Below are 19783 nucleotides of genomic sequence, written 5' to 3' on the forward strand. Positions count from 1 at the left end.
GCAATATTATTATGCAGCTGAATTCTTGTTCTTCTTTGGACCCTATTCCACTGGATGTACTGAAAAAAATCAGCTTGGAGCTAACCCCATTTGTGACCTCAGCAGTGAATTCTTCACTTTGCTAGTTGTCATTTCATCTGTTCTTAAGCACGCCTTGGTAACTCTTCTCTTAAAGAAGCCTATCTTGCATCCGACGTCTCCAGGAAACTTCTGGCCAATCTCACTCCTCATGTTTCTTATGAAGGTGCTGGAGGCCATAGTTATGCCCCATTTGAGGAACTTCTGAGGAGGTCTTTTCTAGATTCCTATCAACCTGGCTTTCGGCCGTCCATGGGCATAGAATCTGTGTTGGTCTCGGTCATTGATGACTTGCCAGGATGAGGGACAAGGATGGGGTGTTTTCTTTTTGTTTCTGCTGGAATTGTTTGCAGCTTTTGATAACCTTGAATGCTTCATCCTGTGTGACTGCCTTGAGGACATGGGGGGGGGGGGGGGTCACAGGTATGATGGTTAGTTGGTTCCGGTCCATTCTTTCAGACTGAACCCAAACGTTGTCCCTTCCACCATTTAGATCGGCTTCTTCAGCCTTTACCTGTGGGGTTCCACAGGGATCTGCAATTGCCCCCTTACCTTTTAACAGTTATGTCCGCCCCATAGCCAGTCTGGTTCATGTCCATGGATGTCATTTTTACTCATATGCAGATGATACTCAGTTGATCATATGGGCCGATCAGAATCTGAAAGAGGCTGTCTAATGTCTGCAGGGCTGCCTGGTGGATGTTGGGATCTGGATGAATGACAACGGGTTGAAATTAAATGGAGACAAAACAGAGGTTTTAGTGGTTGGTCCCCCGGCATCTCATTCTCTCTCGTCTGATGACTTTTGGCCCCCATCTCTTGGTGAACTTACCTCCCTGGTCGATTCTGGAAAGAATTTGGGTTTGGAAATATCTGCCTCTTTCGCCAGACCTCCAAATTAGTACCAGATGTAGTAAAAGCTTTTTAAAGTTAGACACCTTTAAAAAGGTCATTCTCTTTGTGCCCTTTGTCCTGAGAGGGCCTGTGGTTGCCTCTGCGGTCAGGGGAATCTTTGACTACTGTAATGCAACCCTGCTGGCTCAACCGAAATATCATTTTAGGAGACTTCAAAACCTGAAAAACTCAGCAGCTCGATTGGTTACCAGCTTACTAGAATATGCTCATATTTTGACGGCATAGCATTAAAGACACATCACTGGCTTTCGGTTGAGTGCAGAGTTAAGATTAAGGGCCTTTGTGGAATAGATGGGGAATTTACATGGACAAGGGGCCCCTTATCTTTGTGAGAAAATTATCCACTTTGTTCCTACTAGAAATCTCCACTCGTCCAACCACCTTCTTCTGGTTCCGCGGGTTAAGAAAGCAACGGGTGGCAGCAAGTCTTTTTCAGTTGCGGCCCAATCTCTCTGGAACTTTCTTCCCTTGACCATAAGACTATTGAATGATCATGCTGAGCTTCGGGAAAGTTTTTAAGACATTTATTTTTCCTAAATAGTTTCTAAGGAACTTCTTCCAGATGTTTCACCTTCTTCGCGGTTTAGTTATGTGCGACTCTTTGGGCTTTCTTCATCAGTGCTTAGATAGCTTAGGGTGGTAGTGTGCTTTTCAAGATTTTCCAACAAAACAAAACATTTAATAGAATCAACACTTTCCTATACGACTGTATGGAAAATCTGCATGGCAAGACTGGACGCGTTGCATCATACTTGTTCAAAGCCTTCTTACGACCAAGAGGCCATTTCCTCTTCCAGTTTAAAATGTAACTCCTTAAAAACAGTCTCTGTTGACCGACTGGCTGCCATTATCATATCTACTAACCTTGTCCCTGCATAAAGTACTTTCTCCTCATAAAGAGTGGACTTTGAAGTTGTTAACATCTGTTCTTGCCTCCATCATGATCCATCTAACCCACCTAGTTATTTTAGGCGACGAGACCACTTTGTGTAGAGTCCCGAGAGACTGAAACAACTGATTGCATCTATGGAGATTGGTAAGATGCTTTTGTCCCCATCTTTCTAGCTCTGGGGCATATCATCATGCACAAACAGGGCTGGTCTGGAAGTGCCAGATAGTAGAAATAATAAATTCTTGTATAATAATATTGTAATATCTAATTCTCGGATAGTAGACGTACTACATCTTTACTGTGTGCCTCCTAACTGGTTGACATACCTCACTGCCAGGGTGGTGTTCATCATCAGGAGGGTACAGCACTTCACTGTGTCACTCTCCAGACATTAGATTGTCAATCGGTCTGCTAATGACTTCTGACAGTTGCTATGTAAATTCACTTCCTTTGTGGGCCTTTTCCCTCTGGTAGAAATAACTCCACATAATCCCATAACCCCATGTGCAGGCATCCAACTCGCACCAAATCTGTAAGATATACAAATTTCTCCTCCATATTGCCATGTGCTGGAAACACCAACTGACCTCTGTTCAGACCCTTTCCGTAGAATTATCTGAATATTCTTTCACTGTTGCACTTACATGTGTTGCAGAAACCTGTTTGTCGAGGGGCCATGGAGTAACGTTTGAATTGATGATCTAAAAAGACCTACCAGCCTGGCTATTCTCTGAGGGCCGCCCGCTGCCTTTATAGCTTGTGGCAGGTTTCACTCTTGATGGGAGGAATTTTCTGTTCTGGCAGCTTTTGGGCAACTGATGTGGTATCAACCAAAAACCCATAGCTGCATATGGTGGGAATGGAATAACTCTGACTTCTCCCAATTTATTATGAAGCCTAGGCTTTGAAGGAGATCTACAGCTTCTGAAACCTATTCCTCTTGGTAGGCCTTTTCCTGCACCATGAAAATCATATTTTGCGTTTGTATAGTGCCTCCTGCCATAGTTCATAGCTTCAAATCGCTTTGCCTGTCGGAAAGGCAAATTTGGAGTATGATAGAATATTCAGTAGTGGTAGGGAGAAGCAAAGACGGGTACATAGTTGGATTGAGGGCGAGGTATCTATAAGATAAACAAGAAAGCATGAGAAGGAAAAGATAGTGGAGCTATGTGTACAATTGGACAACATTTGCTGTGGGACTCAACTGCATTCTTTATGGTGCAACGCCAAGCAGAGGAATAGATGGAGAGGAGGTGTCGTTTATGCAAGGGGGTAGGTCTGGAAATTACTCCCTGTATGATGAGCCAGACATGTTGATATCATGCCCAAGAAAACATATGCAGCAAAGCCCTTGCAGGTATAATCATAAGTCATTCAGATATATGATCGTCCAGGCTCCCTTCTGCCTCAGGACTGCCATTCCTGGCTTGAGCAACTTGACGAAATACTAAGGGGCAGAAGACCGACCAAAGGGCAGACTTGAGAATTTTCGAACCTTACTGTCTCACTTAAACTGAAGGAATTTCCTGTGCGGTTTGAAAATCACACCAGATGATACCAAATTTTGCTATACAATATTCTGGTAAGTGCCTGACTCTTAAAACATGCACTGCTTCCATTCATTTTGATATGACAATAAACTCCCTATTCGTTGCACTGCCTCAAATGTATTACTTGTTTTATAATCTTCATTGGAGAAATGTAGGGGTGATTTCTGACTTGAAAAGAATGCCCATGAAATTGTATTCTGAATCCTTGCGCAGTCTGAATCACCCAAGTATCCCATGCGATTGGTCGCCATTTGTGGAGAAATGTTGGTATCCTTTTCCCCTCCTTGGATGCTTTTGGAATTGAGTGCACTCATCTGCTGTAATAACTGCGAGTAGTGTGTTGCCTTTGCTGCCTCTGGAGAAGCTTCTGGAGGGAAAGAATTGTGGAGATTATCTGTTCCTGCCACTGTTCCTCTGCTCTTTCCTGACGCCTGAGTGGTTGTTAATGGGTGGCGGACATGCACCCCCTGCAAAAATGTACAATTGAAAAATCAATTTAATAAATGCTCACAGTAGATGAGGTCATGGGAGGAATTCACTGCTGTAAATTCCCTCCAACTCTCATTGTATCATTTGTGTGAGTGATCAGAGTTCCTTGAAAAGAGTGAGGACCTCCTCTAGAAGATGCTGCAAGCTTCACTGTAGGTTTATAATTTTTTATTAAATTACCCTCCGCTTGTTTTTTGTTATAATCCTATTGGAGATTTGATAATTTAGAAATCTGCAAGCCTATGGAGTGCATGTTTGCTGGGATTGGTACTCTGCTAAAACCTCTCTGAAGCGCTGGAGTGCTTTCCTGCTCATTCTCTTTCCGTTCAAAAGTCTGGCTGATCTGTGCAGGGAAAAGCAAAAAGAATCAATCAAACCTATAGCAACAAATTGGGTGAAAAAGGAAATGTAATCACTACAATTCCTTGTGCCTAAAAAAGAAACAACCAAGTGGACGGTGTTCATCCTATGGTCAACAAACAATTATGTAAAACCTCTAAAATTCGTGATGGCAGGAGGACATTCTGCTGCAAAAAAAATTAATGGGGATGACATTGGACATGAAAGATGCATATTTATATATTTCTATGTTTCCAAGTCATCGGAAATACCCTTGCTTCAATGTAGACAAACAACATTTTTATTTCAATGTGCTTCCTTTTTGGATAACGCTGGCACGTTGTGTCTTCACAAAGGTGCTCACAGTGGTGGATGGCCCTTGTACGGGGCAGCAAAATTCCAGTACACCTTTCTTTGGACAACTGGTTGATAACAGCAGCGTGCCAACCTTTGTCACAAGCGCACACAGGAAACAATAAGCATTGTGCATCCAATAAGAGGGTCAATCCTGGTTTTGCATCAAAACAAAATATTTAAGGGGCCATTCTAAACACATGCTATTTTGCTCTCCAGAATGGATTTAAGCACTAATAGCTCAAATCCCATCTTACAAAGCCGGTCACCAGAAAAGTCAGGAAATAATGAAACTACTAGATATGATGGTTTTATATATTTTCATCATTGTTCAGTGTGTCTCAACATGTGCCAAATGTAGTAGGGGTGAAAACAATGGCCACAGTAGACGGGAGAGTGGGCTGATCTAGTGACGTTAAAAGCACTGCGCCGGTGGACAGCAGCAAATCTACCAAAAGAGAGACCGATTACTCCTGTGCAAGTAACCATAATGTCTGACGCTTCACTATCATGATGTGGAGCGCATTATCGAAACCTTAAGGCAAATGGACAGAATTACCAAGCGACAGCACATAAATGTACTACAATTACTAGCTGTCAAATTGGAACTGTACTCTTTTGAAGTACTCCTTGGAAACAAAAGTGTGCTCCTCAATACAGACAATTCCATTGCCATGTTTTATATCCACAAGCAAGGCAGAACATACTCCAAAACTCTTCTCATGCACAACAAATCTGGCACTGGTGTCTATAACTAAATATTTGCTTTCAGGCACAAACATACCAGGACAACAGTTGTCCCACAGACATCTTAAGCATTGTACTTGTAAAAGATAACTAATGGGTAAGCGGCACAAACGCACTCAAATATATCTTTGCAACGTGGGGGTCAACCAATGGTAGGTCTCTTTGGACTAGCAGAAAATGACAAATGCCCAGCCTTTGCCTCCAGGTACCCACAGCAGGGTCCCTAGGCGACGCTTTATGGATGAACTGGTCTGGGATCATTTTCATATGCATTTACCTCAGCACCATAAATTAACAAAGTAGTTCCAATGCGACTTCAGGAACACCTATCAATGATAGTCATTGCACCAATGTGAGTTGCATGGTACACTTCTCCAGTGAGAATGTCATTATACCCACCGGTAAAACTCACCCCACCATGCTAACTGCTCACACAGCAGTATGAGTAAATAACACATCTGAGCCCACACACAACCAGCTTGGCAACTGTGCTCCTGAATTCAAAATTTGGCAGTTGGAAATTGCCCATACAAGGCAAAAAAAATGAACCATCCATACACTGCTACTTGAATAAATGGAAGAAACTTGGTATGTGGTGCTCAAATGCACATCCACCCAATTAACTGCTCAACAGCAGACATTACTTGCCTAATTTATTTGCAAAATTCTGGTTTAGTCTACAAACCTCTGTGAATTTATTGGCACTGGCAGCATATACGATCTCGCAACTGTCTTGTGCTTGAGTGTACCTGTGGTGAATGCATTTTTGGAAGGTGTAAAACGCATCTCCACCAGTAGCGCACCATCGACGGGATGGGATATAAATACGGTCCTGCATAAATTAACGGTTCCCTTTGAACTAATGCATAACGCCCATTTACAATAATACAAAGTTGCCTTCCTCATTGCAGTTACTTCAATCATGAAAATAAATAAATTGCAAGCAGTTTCAGTCTCTGAACCTTTTGTCACAGTACACAAGCATTACGTTTTAAGAACACATGTATCCTTTTCACCAAAATACATTTCTTTGTTTTTTAAACGATTTTATTTAAAGAACCGCCTTAACCATAAGTGACAGCCTTTGTATCAATGGTACAAAGGAAAGCCAGAAAAGCAGAAAACAATAACAGCTAGAAGTGAGTAGTGGAGTCCATTGAACTGTTGCCCAGGCTTTGATTGGACCAGATAGTTTGAGAGAGGATCATAGCCACTCCATTTCAGGGGTTTTACATAGGGTTTTTACAGAGGGCCTCAGAGAAAGCTCTCATGGGGCAGACAGGGGTCATAGAAGGTCAAAATGCACCACAAGTCTCGGCTTTAGTGTGCATTGTGGGTATGTTTGCGAGTATTCAATGAAAGGCAGCCATTCGTTAACATATTTCGAATATCGGTTTAAAGTTAGTGCTGAGATTTTTTCGGCCACTAAAATGTCCCATATTTTACCCCACCACATCTGCAAGATGAGCCCTCTGCAGTCCTGAGAAAAACTGTATAACTGACCTCCTTGTGGTGGCCAGAATCAAAGGTTGACCTGTACCACAAGCCAAGGTAGACCCCTGCTTCAGTAACCCTTAGGAGCACCACAGGCGGGTCCATCGGTAATTGCACCCCTGTGATAGCCTTAATATGTGCCCTGTTAGTTTGAGGGCAGTCAGGTGCCTAGTGCCTCTAAATTTGACCCCGGGGTTCACAATCCAATGCCTGTGCTGTATGTACTAAAACCTGCCTGCTTCACTCAGTTGGAACGTAGCTTTCGCTTCAGTGAACATCAGGGGATAACCATCAGGGTATAACGGTTGTTAGGTTTGCAGACCTCGTCCCTCCAAGCTGACAACCTCTCCCCGGCCACGCCCGTGTGAAATTCAGGGATATCTAGGGCTGGGGAAAGCAGGCCACTTAAGGGAGGTCCCCACCTTGATGTTGCTTTATTCCAATAATAGTGTGTCGAGTATCGTAGTTAAGAGGGAGGGCATCTCTCGCAGGGCATTGGGACTGGTGAACAGGAGGGAAAGGAGAGGTCGCCTGTTCTATCTGTCACATTTGACCAGCGAATCAGTCTGCTCACAGACAAGAGTGGATATTTTTACTGCCAGGTTGTATCTATATATGCCAGAGATGCCCATGCCTCGAGTCTTCACGCTTTGTCAGATCTTTTTCTGCAATTTGTTCCTTTTTGCCATCCCAAATAAAGTAACACATTTTATTCTGCAGCCCTTGAAGGGTGGGACTCTGGTATTCTTGCAGGCAAGGACAGACAGTATTTCAGGAGCCTGGGGATCAAATTCATCTTCACTGCTGTAATTTTCTTTATCCAGGAGATATCCTCATTCCTCCATCTGTCCATGTTGTACGCCAGCTTCGTGAATAATGGGCCATAGGAGGTTCCAGCTAGGCTGTGATGCAGACCCCCAGATAATCCATGGTCCCGCCCGCCCAGTCTATTGGGTAGACGTTGGCCAACTGGAGTATAGTTTCAGGAGGTAGGGCGATACTATGCCCCTTGGATTTGGCATAGTTAGTGGGGAATCCCGATGCTGAATTGTAATTGCGTAGCTCAACTAGCAAGGCGCAAAGTGAGGTGGAAACGTCAGTCAGGGTCCACATCAGGTCGTCTGCGTAAAAGGAGACCTTGTATTCTGTCTTCATATGTTTTATTCTTGCAGCCAAGGGTCCGATGGACAGGGCGAAGATTAGTGGAAAAAGGGGGCAGCCTTGTCTGGTGCCTGTCATGATTGAGTTTATTGGAGTTATCTTGCCATGGATCCTAATTCTAGTATGGAGTGATTGGTAGTTAGCAAGAAAGAATATTGTGAATTAAGGTTTTATCCAATTCTGGATTAGGGCAAGATGGAAGTCACCCCCTATGATCACTTGCCCTTCTGTGAATGCTGGTATGTGAGGGACTCTAGTGGTTCTGTTCGTCGTTGGGCATGTATAGCAAAATCAAGGTAAATTCATGCCTGAGGAGATTTCCCCTAACACAAACATTACCTCACTCTGGGGTCACTCAGTGTGTGGGTTCTGGTGAAGGGGACTCCTTTTGCTATTAAAATTGAAACCCCTTTTTCTCCCCTAATGATGAGAATTGAGTGGGGAAACATCTATTCCGGAGTCTATCTGTCTTTCGGGAGGAGGTGGAATACCAGCGAGGCGCTTCAGTCCCTGACCTCAAGTCACACCCTTTTCACTGAGGAGGTTAGCCCCTTTACGTTCCTGGTGATACAGTAGAGTGGCTCGATTATGGAGTCGTCGGAGCCTGGCATAAGGAGTGTGCGTGCATTGGGATAAAAAAGATGCTTATGTTCAGTGTGTGTCTGGGTGCAGAAGATGTCTCAACTCATCTGACAAGGTAACAAGGCTTTTTTCAAACAAAACTTGCCTGAAGTCCCTTCAGCCCCCTTGTGTAACAAAACTACATTGGTTGATTTGAAAATGAGCAAAGCATTGGGGCTCACCCGGGGCAGCAGGACCTGGGCCCAAGATGATGAGGATGCTACATCTGCATATGGAACAGGGTCTTATGTTCAAGCAATTGAGAGCTGGTAGAGGGCCATCAGGTGTCAGTGTCTATTCAGATTCTCGGGTCAGACAGGGCCCTTCAGGACTCCTTCGTCACCACCTCTTAAGTTTGCTTGGTCTCCTGGACTTAGTCCAGGCATTTCTCGCAGTGTTTAATCTGGTATTTGGATGTTCGTATGGTACAGATGATTTTGAGTCTGTGGGTGTAGCAGGCAAGAGCAGGTGTTCCCCTTCCATGAGTGATTTTATCAAGCGCTTTTCTCCATTGATACTGAAGATCAACACTGTGGGGATGGTCCATCTGCATGGGATATTTTTTTCCCGAAGACGTTCCGTCATGGGCTTGAGGGCTTTCCTTTTCATGAGGCTAGCAGAGACAAGATTGTGCTACAAAATGCGGTTTTGGCATCTCTAAAGAGGATTTCTGACCGGTTTCTCGCAGCCTCATGTGAGGGTTCAACAATGAGAGGCGAACACAAGGTTGTAGTTTGCCCAACATTAGCCATATTTATTAAGAAATGGGCTTGAGGGGGAAAAAAGGCCTGGCTTGCCCTAACCAAAACAGGATGTGCCTGCCTATGAAACTGAAACTAAAAAAAAAAGCCATGGTGTCTAATATACATCGGACCCTCACACTAACATACAAAACAAGAAAAGGATACACTAGAATTTCTGTTTTCACTTCATTAAATGTAGGTAATATAAATATATACAATTTCAGCAAAGTAATTCTTCAATTCTTGCCTCCAAAGCTTAGTTCCCCTTCCCCTGAACTATTTCAAGAAAAAGGTATTTGAAAAATTCTATTTCACCAGAGTTCCAACAAAGGCCATGTCAATGTTTCTTTCATGGTTATTCATTTCAAAATAGCAAAGTAAATCTTCCTTCTGTCACACAGGTTGAAATATATTGAAATGAAGTCTTTTATAGTTTTCAAGATGGCAAATCAAAATATTTACTAATGGGAACGAAAACAAACATGTTCAGTCTGGGTTTGAAGATGGTAAAACAAAAAATTAATTTTCAACAGTGAAGTTATTAATTTTGGTTTTGAAGATGGCAAAGCAAAAGAATGTTCAATTTCAATAGACTTAATATAACAAAGTTCCTTCTCAACACAACTGTGGAATTCCTTATTTACTCCACATCCTGGTTTACTCTCCTGCCAGGAATGTATTCCTCTTAACTCGCATAGATTCCCTGGTAAACTCCCCTGCCAGCTATCTCTTTAGTATCACACAATTCTACTTTCTCGGTGGCCTTAGTTTGCTTGACTGCAATTAATGCTTGTACCAAATTTCCCTATACAGATCATATGAGGGTTTGTTCAAGCTCTTGCTGTTATCTTTTCTGACAGTCTCTTGGCTCTTGGGAATGCTTGTTTTAAGTTTCCCCCAACTGACATCTCATGTCAGGATAATTGCATAACATTTTCCTCATTATTTATCCTTACAATGTCTTTTTGTTCTCTCCTTTATTCTATTTGGTCGGTATTCAAAACTTTCTCCTAATTGTAGTCGTGTCTTTCGGAGTGCCCAGGGTTTACCTCTCTCATTAGGCCAACTCACCTGTTTCTTCTGGCCTGTGTGCCGTCTCAAGTTTCTATGGTGCGGTATTGCTGCTGGAAGGGCTTCCGTAAACGGTCGGACCCTCTTTCAGCTCTTTGGTCGGCCTTACACCTCTCTGCTGATGGGGTTGCTGCTTTCCGGTTGACAACGCTTTCGACAGCTTTTCTGCAGCTGCCTTTGCCTCTGCAACAATTCCCTAGGGTTCACCAGGCTCCGACTGGTCTCCTGACACTCCGTCATGTCGGACTGATTTTCTGCAACTCAGGAACACCTCTCCCCTTCAACTGTGCTTCCTCCCATGCTTCTGCTGCCCTCCACGATTCTGCTCTTCATATTCTGCAGTGCCACACAACGTCTCTTTCACCTTCAGCTTCTCTCACCACCAGGTGATTTTCATATTTAAATTGATCGATTGAAAGAATAACAACTAGACCACACGCTCTTCTTGGCAGCACTATTGATCTTCGACTCCTTGCTCTTCTTCGTCCCAGTATCAAAAGCTTTCTGGGAATAGGAGTCCAACGTTTTACAATGAGGTTTTAAAGGGTTTTGTTGCACATTTACCCAGATAACAACCATCAACCTCAGATGTCAAGAGTTTGAGGGACTATGCATATATGAATGAGGAGAAATGTTATGATTAAGATGTTCAACCTCTTACAATTGAAGTCTTATGACTAATGACAGCAGGCGATTAGGGATTCTTCACATTTAAAGGCATAATAGCCCATCTCTTGTGTGAGAGCCCCTCATGCCCCCACATGATCCTCCCTCCTGGCACAACCCCCACGGTCAGGATCAGTGAGTGTCTGCCTTTCCCTGGCCATATGGGAGGAGATTGCCACTGGGGGACTTGGAATGGCTCTGAAGGATTCATTGCATTCCATTATTCGCTCTTTGAGGTAGAATTGCACTCTCTTTAAGTATGCCTGGAGCTTGGTTGGGGCATTATTGTGCTCTTTGCGATTGCGGTGCCTCCCAATGATCTTTATATTCGTGTTGCTGGGCCCTTCAGGATGAAGCAAAATAGTTTTTGTATGAATTCAGTGAGCTCCTTATCTGCTACGTGAGCCGCCACGCCTCTACCCTGAATGTTGCATCAGAACCGATTCTAAGCATCTTCCTGTGACGCGTCCAGCTCCTCGCCTCTTGCATCCAGTGTCTCAATGCGCTGTGAACATTCCCCCACCTCATAGGACTGCTCACAGACAGTGGATTCCACTTCTAAGAGTTTTTATGATTCATTGATTCTCCTGTCTAGAGAAGCTATTTTATCTGTGGAGTTCTTTCTTGATTTCACTGGGGGGGTCCTGGAGTGCCGAGGCTTTCTCTGAATCATTGCAATGGTTTCCGTTTTCTTGGCGTTATCTTGCAGGATTGTTGCAATAACTGATGTCTGTGTGGCTTTAGCTTCTGCCACGTTGGGGTCGTTGCGCCCTAGTTCGCGCCATAGTGATCCACCGAGGGCAAGTGCAGGTGACACTGTGGCAGACCAAATTGTCTTTCCACAGAGAGTCCAGGATTCCTATCCCCTCTGTCCCACATGGCGTAACATACTCACACAATCATGTTGATGTATGCAAGGCACTGGGGGCCACGGGGGGGGGGGCAGTATGGTATTTTTTACTGTAAATCTATGATAGATGTCCAGTAAAAAAATACCATCCCTTTCCCCTGGGCTCCACAGCACCTCAGAACGAGGGCTGATTTTGGCAGGGTTTATTTTAAATGCCTTTGTTGTACAACCTCCCCCCACACCCCAACCCCCCTCGCCAAAATCAGCTCCACAGACCAATAGAAATACACACACATTCACACAGCAAGCACTCTTTATTATTCACACAAGCACCCATCAACATACACTCCTAACACAAGTATACACGCCTCCATACACATATTTAAATAAAAAATAAATGAACAGAAACTTACCTTTCCTACCCCGGTCTTGATGTTTACTCCCCAGCGCTCCAGCTCCTACATCATGAACAGGAATTCGGGAAGCAAGAGCTTCCTGGTTCTAGCAGATGCATGTAGGGGCCCGAGTGTGGGTGCTGAAATACCCTGCTTCAGCCTGCTCTGTCTGTATGTGCAAGGAGGCACCATAGCTCCCCCTCGCACATACAGACATGCAGTTCCCCGGCCAGCATTTCCAATGCGCTTTGCGAGGCTGGCGAAGCAAAACTCCCCCAGACTTGCATGGCTCATTGAGCATGTGCAGCGTGGGAATTGAACTGTCAAAGGCCAAACTGTGTTTCCCCTTTGACCGTTCAGCCAGCGCAGGAGTGCTCCCTCAGCTGGAAAAATCAGCTGAGGGAGGGAACCTCATTGTTTCACTGGACTGGCTCCTCCATAATGGGTGAGGGGGCCACTGGGTTGACGCCCCGTCGCCCATTATGGGCGAGCCACCCCTGTCCAGGGCTCCCCCTGTCCCATTTCTTCTTTCCTCCCTTTTAAAATGAAAATGTAAAAAAAAAGTTATATATTTTTTAAATTTCAGGCTGGTGGCCTGTGCCCCCTGGGAATGCAGCAGCGCCCTGGCTGGGGGGGTGCACCCCACAGTTTCAATACCTCTGCTCTAAGTCTTCTTTCCAGGGCACACTAGTTTCCATACCGTAAATGGAAAATACGTTTTCATTTCTGTTTGGAGTGCAATAAAAAATTCCTTTGGAAGAATATGCACACAGTGCAAATATCCATGTCTAAGCCACGAGCAAGGCGTGTGTAGACTGCTTAAATCCAAAACCCTTAAGGAGTGCTGAACCAAGCAGTACACGCCATGAAATCTGAGTCAGTGTAGGATAAAACCACCACTAAGGCTCTTAAGTTTGAGGAATCAAGCCTTGGGAATATACTCTGGCACAGAGAAGCTGCATGGAGTAAAACATTGCAAATAGGGGGGCTATGAAAAAAACCCTCACAACAACTAGACTGTCCGCCACACAACCAAAACAAAAGGTAAAAGCCCGATGGGACCAGCTCCAAAGAGTGGCAAAGATTTGAGATCCAAGAGTAAAACATCCATCCCACACAAAACATAGCAGCTTGTAGCCCCAAGCAGTTCTGATGATGAAAAAGATGGCTGTGGATTTGGAGCAATGATTAATGTAACACAGGTGATTTTGGGCTAGAGAAATGGTGATGTGATGCAGCTGCCAAGTAGTCTAGAGTTGCAGAGGCTGGCCCAGTAGTGCTCGTCTGGTAGGACTGGGATATCTCCGAGTCTCTAGGTTCTTTGGTAGATGTCCCTTTTGGTTTCAGTTTCTTTTGTAACAGGGCACTATCATTACCAGTTAATAGGCCTCATTAGTCTTGTTCTACCTCCTCCTCTGTTCCTGGACATAGGGCAAGTAGAAAAGAGTATTATGGGTGTCTGGGGATCTTAGAGGCTTGTACTCTCCTCCTGTCCGGTCTAAGTGTAGGAGCGATGCTCCAAGGTTCTACCTGGCTGATAAAAGGCCTAGATCTTTGTGTCACAGGAGCACTAAACGTTCAGAGTGTGAGCTTGTGCAGGATGCTTCAGAAGAGCTTTCAGTGTCATCTTTAGGTTCACATTTGTTCTCACTGCTTAGGCACTCTTCCCAGGCAATACACAATTGTTTAGGATCAGATTCGTCTGTCTTAATGAAATATTTCAAGCTGAGTTTATACCCCACTTCCAGTCACATTTGGACATCCATTCAAACATTTGGCAGATATCCTATAATTGGGCTCGGGTCACCACATTCACACTTTGCTGAGCAAATACAGGATGTCAATTCAGTGTTGAATTCAAACAGCCATGTCATATACTCACCAGATATTACCCTGCCGCAGAACTGCTGGGCACAGGGTAGTTCAAGACCATACATGATCACATCCGTATCCTTTCACTTAAAGGTATGAAGATTTATTTATTATTTATATAGCGCCAAACAGGCAGTTCATGGGAATAAGGGCACTTATAACAGAAGAACAGAACATACAATCGAAATCAAATCCAACAAGGCAGCAATGCAAATAATTTCAACATATGCTCAGGTGAACAAGTGAGTGTTTAAAGCTTGCTTAAGGAGTTCCATAGAGTAGGTGCTGCACAGTAAAAGGCACAGCTGTCTACCCTAGTCAGCTTTACCTTTGGCACAGACAGCAGATTTTTGTTCTTTGGGCCTGTAGCCAAGAAATCCTTTCTGACAAGTATCATGGACTGTCACCAAATAAGAAGGCGAAAGAAGATCCTGGCCTCTACTGGAAGCTAGTGAAGTGCTTGTCCGGCCTGCAGGACATGCTCTCTTTTTTCTAACCCTTCAGCAACCCTCGCTGCACTATTTTGGATTACCTGCAACCTGTATGTTTCACCCTTACTGATTCTGTGCATCTGGCTGCCGTACTAGTCCAACTTGGCCCCAACAATAGCTCTCACAATAGTGGTGTAACTTTTTTTGGTCACAAAAGGTCATACTCAATTCAAATGTTTGAGATGATAGGCAGAGACAATGTTGTTTACATGCGCCTTCATACTCAGTTTTGAGTCTAAATAGACTCCTAAATTTGTATCCTTTTGCAGCGTAGCAGTAGTACAGCCCATGATAACAAAGCTTTTGTAGTCTATTCCCAGCCTGTTTATTCTACTGGATGTTCCAACAAACATTAGTTCTGTTTGTCATTTAAAGCCATGCCATGGTTTGTCTAATGCAAGATTGACACCTATGGTTTCTGTGCAAGGGAAAATACACTAGTTCCCTAATTGGTTACTTACTATGAAAGGCCTGATACATTTGTAACATAGTATCCGTTGTCAGCAGCCATACATATAAGGTGTATCAGCTACTTGTACTCCCTAATAGGCAATTGCTTCCCAAAAATAAAAATAGGGAGTACAAATACTCCCAACAAAAATGGAAAACCAACACAAAGGATGCTGTCCCCTATTTTCCTCTATACATTTCCATGGTTCTGTTCAGACCAGTAGGACTCTTAATGCCACAGGAATAAAGCCTTCTAGACTTGTTCCCTGATCTGGAGAGCTACAAATGTAAATTTTTTAATGTGCATGAATAATGTGGTGCAAAGAAATATTTATTACAAAATATTTCTATTTTACTCGCTTCTAAAATACTCACGTTCCGAATGGGACTTGATTTTTTTTACTCCCTAAAAAAATAATTTTACTCCCAACTTTAAAAAGTAGGGTGTAAAATACTCTTGATTCAAAACCTTATCTGGAGCACTGATTGTCATTATCTTTTGGAGCTCACACAACTAACTAGGTGAGTAACCCAGGAAAACGCAGTTGGACTTCTGTTGGATCCATCACAATGTCTTGTATGAAGATTCAAAAAGGAAAAAGGTTGTGAACTAGTTCAGGACAAGATAAAAGATTAGGAGGCCCACAGTTTAGGACTTTCAACTTAACGTTAATTACATTTAGGTGTGACCCAATTACAGTGAACATGACGGACATTATAAAATGACAGATTGTCAATATGAAGATGATCAAGCGTGGTTGGCTTTGTATTATTACTTGGAGCTGTTACGGGTAAGATTTAAAACTCTACCACATAGAATGTGAAAAAAGCAAGATGCAGTTACTGATCCACTAGGAGGTAGATTTAGCACTAAATGTAAACCTCTTAACAGAACTGAATGTGCAAAGCTGCTATTTTTCCTCAAAGGTAAGGAACTCATTTAGTTTGTGCAAAGCACAAATGATTATTGAGGACATGTATGCTGGAATCCATTGATGTATGTCAACAACCTAGAAGTATTCGCTTAAATCTGCTCTTTCTAAATATTTAAAACGTTTTCTTACCTCAGATCTAAAGTATCCTTCACGAAAAGTGGGCCTGGTCGGGGTCGGAAACGGAAAGTCTCCCTCCAGTCATTGTCATCATTGGAGGATGAACATCCAGGGCGACCGCATGCCACACAGTTCAGCAGGCAAAGTGGTGGTACCTTGAACTTTAATAAGAAAACCAAAGGGCTCATTGATGGCCTCACCAAATTCTTTACTCCCTCCCGTGATGGACGGAAATGCAGAGTGGATGTGGTGGATTACTCCCAGCAATATAGGATCAGGAAAAAGGAAGTACAAAAAATCACAGGCTCCAACTGGTTGACAGGTGAGTGATGGGTGTTATGGACTGTGTCCTTTTCGGAGGTTCACCACAGCTTTATTTCTGCATTTGTGCCCCTTATTCTGGGATTTTTCTCTCCTCTGTACAAAAACACAAATGGTGAATAAGTAATTGGATAGTAGTTCTCATTGCATGTCACTTATCGATTTTCCTGTGCTGTTGATGCATCAAAGAATTCTTTCATCTGAAATATATTAATGTGTAAAGTGCTTTTATAGGTACACATTTTCGTGGTATCAGTTTGAAATTAACATATGGCCAGCACATCTTTCACACCACTCGAGATGTGCATGTATGCCTCAATCGGGGAACCAGGTTTGTGGGACATTTCACACATTGGAGGAAATGTTTCATGCTTTTTAACTCTTGGATAGGATGGTTCACATGAACACCTCAGTCCCATTCCAAAGCAAACACCACGTACATTTAATCTAAGTAAATGAAAGAAATCCTAGCTAGCATCGGTTTTAATGACTGCTCGCACCCTCCATCAGTTGAACCCTTCTCTTAGACAGTGAAAGACTTTAAAAGTTGGCTATAGCGAACTATCAACTTTAAAACATGGAGAGGTTAGAGTTTCTCATTAATATGCACTGAAAACATACTTTTATGTGGATAGGAAATTGGTAGATAGTGAGACTGAAGAACAGGCAGATGGTTAACCGCACATGATGAAGCCATTTTGTTCAAGTGGCAGCCCTTAGATTAGGATACAGATATTCTTGTTCCAAAGTCACCAACTTGGCACTTGTACATACATCCTCCATTTCCATTATGTTCACATTCTTTTATTTTAATATAGCTCTTCCTGCTGGGTTTTTTCAGTTTGACTCATTATCAAATGTATCGGATAAGAAAGCTGAAGCAGAGGGGGAAATGTAAAGACACATGCCAAAAATCACAGTTTCAAGCAAGTGCTGGAATTAAAATTAAAAATGGCGGCATTATTTCACCAAAATGGTAGGGTCACTGACACACAGTTGCACAATTCTTTACTCGCCAGTGACATTACAGGAAGGGACATCAAATAATACTTAACCCCAATGATTGGGCATTGAATACTTTTTAGCGGGATATGTTGGAAACCTCTGGCAGCCGCATGTTATTTAGCAGGTACTGCTAATAGGCAAAGAACAACCTACTACCAACACTTTCAAAGCATAAAGGCATGCAGATTTTTCACAGATAAGATATGTTCAATCATAGGGGGTTGCATAGCAATCCACATTAGTTACAAGCAGCATACTCATTGCTAGGGATTGCCACACAATAATGAGTTAATTTTTTTATTGTAATTGTTTTTTTTACAACACGCCTAATACCATACCTGAGTTCGGTTTTTAAGCGATCCGGGATTCGAACCTCTGTTGCACTGCATGGACTTGCTTCCAAGACCAGCACATTGCCCCTGTGCTATCCTCTGTTCACTAGCTAATGCCTATGATTATAATCCAGGCCCTTTGATTAAAAAAACGATGATTTTGCCACTAATCTACACCTTTAACTATCCTTTTTTTTGTAATATTATGTGATGCACTGGTGTTCAGGTTGTTTCTAAGCACACTCAACTTTGACAGACAATAGAAGTACAGGAAAACTATTTCCCCCGGATCAAACTGGTTTTGTAAACTGAAGAAGCCAGGATTAGAATTTGGATCTTCTTGTTCCAAAGTCTGCAACTTTGCTCTAATCTGAATCTGTCCAGTTTCTGCTCCTCTAATCTTTTTTGATTTACTGTAGCACCTTATCCTAGTGCTCATTATTTTCTGTGCTTCCTCATTTTCATCAGATAAGAAATTTCAGTAAAACTAGATTTGATTTTCCTAAGATCAAACTATTTTGGTTGGGAAGGGATGCAGGGATTTCAAATCTGCCCTTTAGACACTAGACCACACATCCCTTCTCTCGGGCAGAAGTGTTGGTTAATGAAGTGCTATGTTGTTCATTTGAGTTTGTCATTTGGTAGGTAAGCAAACTGAAGCACATGGCAATGAAAGAATTTGCAGAATGTCACCCCGTTTTGGGGATGACAAGTTACATCCCATATGGTATAGTTCTAAAGTTAGCAACTTATCAAATTGCATGGTCAGACTGGGACAAAAATTGTTGTGGACAACAAGTAAGTGCCAACTTTTACAATTCGTGACTTTTCAAAAAATGGTGTGAATGATATCCGGGCAAATGTTTGTTTGGGGACTTATGTGAAAAGGGTGTACTGCTGTCTTTACTAATCTGTTGCCTGCTGATTAATATTGCAAATCCTGCTTGATTACCCTTGTCCTTAATCCTGCCTGAGGATCATTCTTGCTAAACCTGATTTGCATCATCAAACCCCATTTGCATCATTATTGTTCTGGGAGGGGCAATGCTTTTGGTCATAGTTGGCCTTATGAAAAAATATTTGAAGCACTTGTACTTTGTTCATTGTATGTTTGTGAGGAACTTGCTATTTCTTTTTTTTGCTATGTTTCTACTTTTTGCGTTTCTCATTGTACAGGCTTGGAGTCTGTTTTCTCTGGAGCTAGGGGTGGTATGTTTATAAGCAAATTGTGACTTGACTAAAGGCATAAGTTAATGTAACGGGCCCCTTGCTGCCTTGTGCATTTTTAGGTGTTATCTGGGATATGGTGGCTCTTCATTTCTTTGTTCTATTATTTATGTTCTACGATGAGCAATCGCATTCTCTGTAATACTCCAAATTGAAGTTGAATGGTCCTTGCTGATGATCACATCTTAAGCGTGTCCTGGGGTCTAGTCTAGGGTTCATTTCTAGACAAACCGAATGTTACTAATTGACCTTAACAAGTATTCCTTTTTTTATTTGGCCTCTCATTTCAATCCCGCAGGAACACTCTTCGCTACTTTTTCCCAGTTCTAAGGTTCCTACTCCCTATTTCTGCAGGCTTCAAGTTTCTCCAGCACACCTGGGTCATTGCCTTATTACCTTCCTTATATTACTGTTCCTTTCTATGGTGCTTCATTAAATTGAATTTACAATCTTAATCTTAACAATGAGTGTAGGCAGTTGCCTGCCATACAGGACATCCTTTTGTGTGTCCCGTGTGCCCCTTGTCATTATTGGTTTTAGTTGACAAAATATTTATTGTGCAACTTTTATTCGGCACAGAGCCATAAAAATTATACAGTTTTTTTGCAATGTGCATTGTAATGCAATATTATAATCGATTTAGATATATAAATACTGTTACTTTTAGA

The 19783-nt window shown here is 42.7% G+C and overlaps 1 protein-coding gene across 1 annotated transcript in view; it reads left to right on the forward strand.

Annotated features, from left to right (window-relative positions):
- KAT6A (lysine acetyltransferase 6A) overlaps positions 1 to 19783 on the forward strand; it is a 1549616-nt gene that overhangs the window by 621083 nt on the left and 908750 nt on the right. Inside the window, exon 7 of the mRNA XM_069617664.1 lies at positions 16248 to 16552. Coding sequence (XP_069473765.1) covers positions 16248 to 16552 — 305 coding nt within the window. The remainder of the gene's footprint in view (positions 1 to 16247; positions 16553 to 19783) is intronic.

Source organism: Ambystoma mexicanum, chromosome 10 (assembly GCF_040938575.1).
Source record: "Ambystoma mexicanum isolate Mex_15411 chromosome 10, UKY_AmexF1_1, whole genome shotgun sequence".
Taxonomy (NCBI): Eukaryota; Metazoa; Chordata; class Amphibia; order Caudata; family Ambystomatidae; genus Ambystoma; species Ambystoma mexicanum.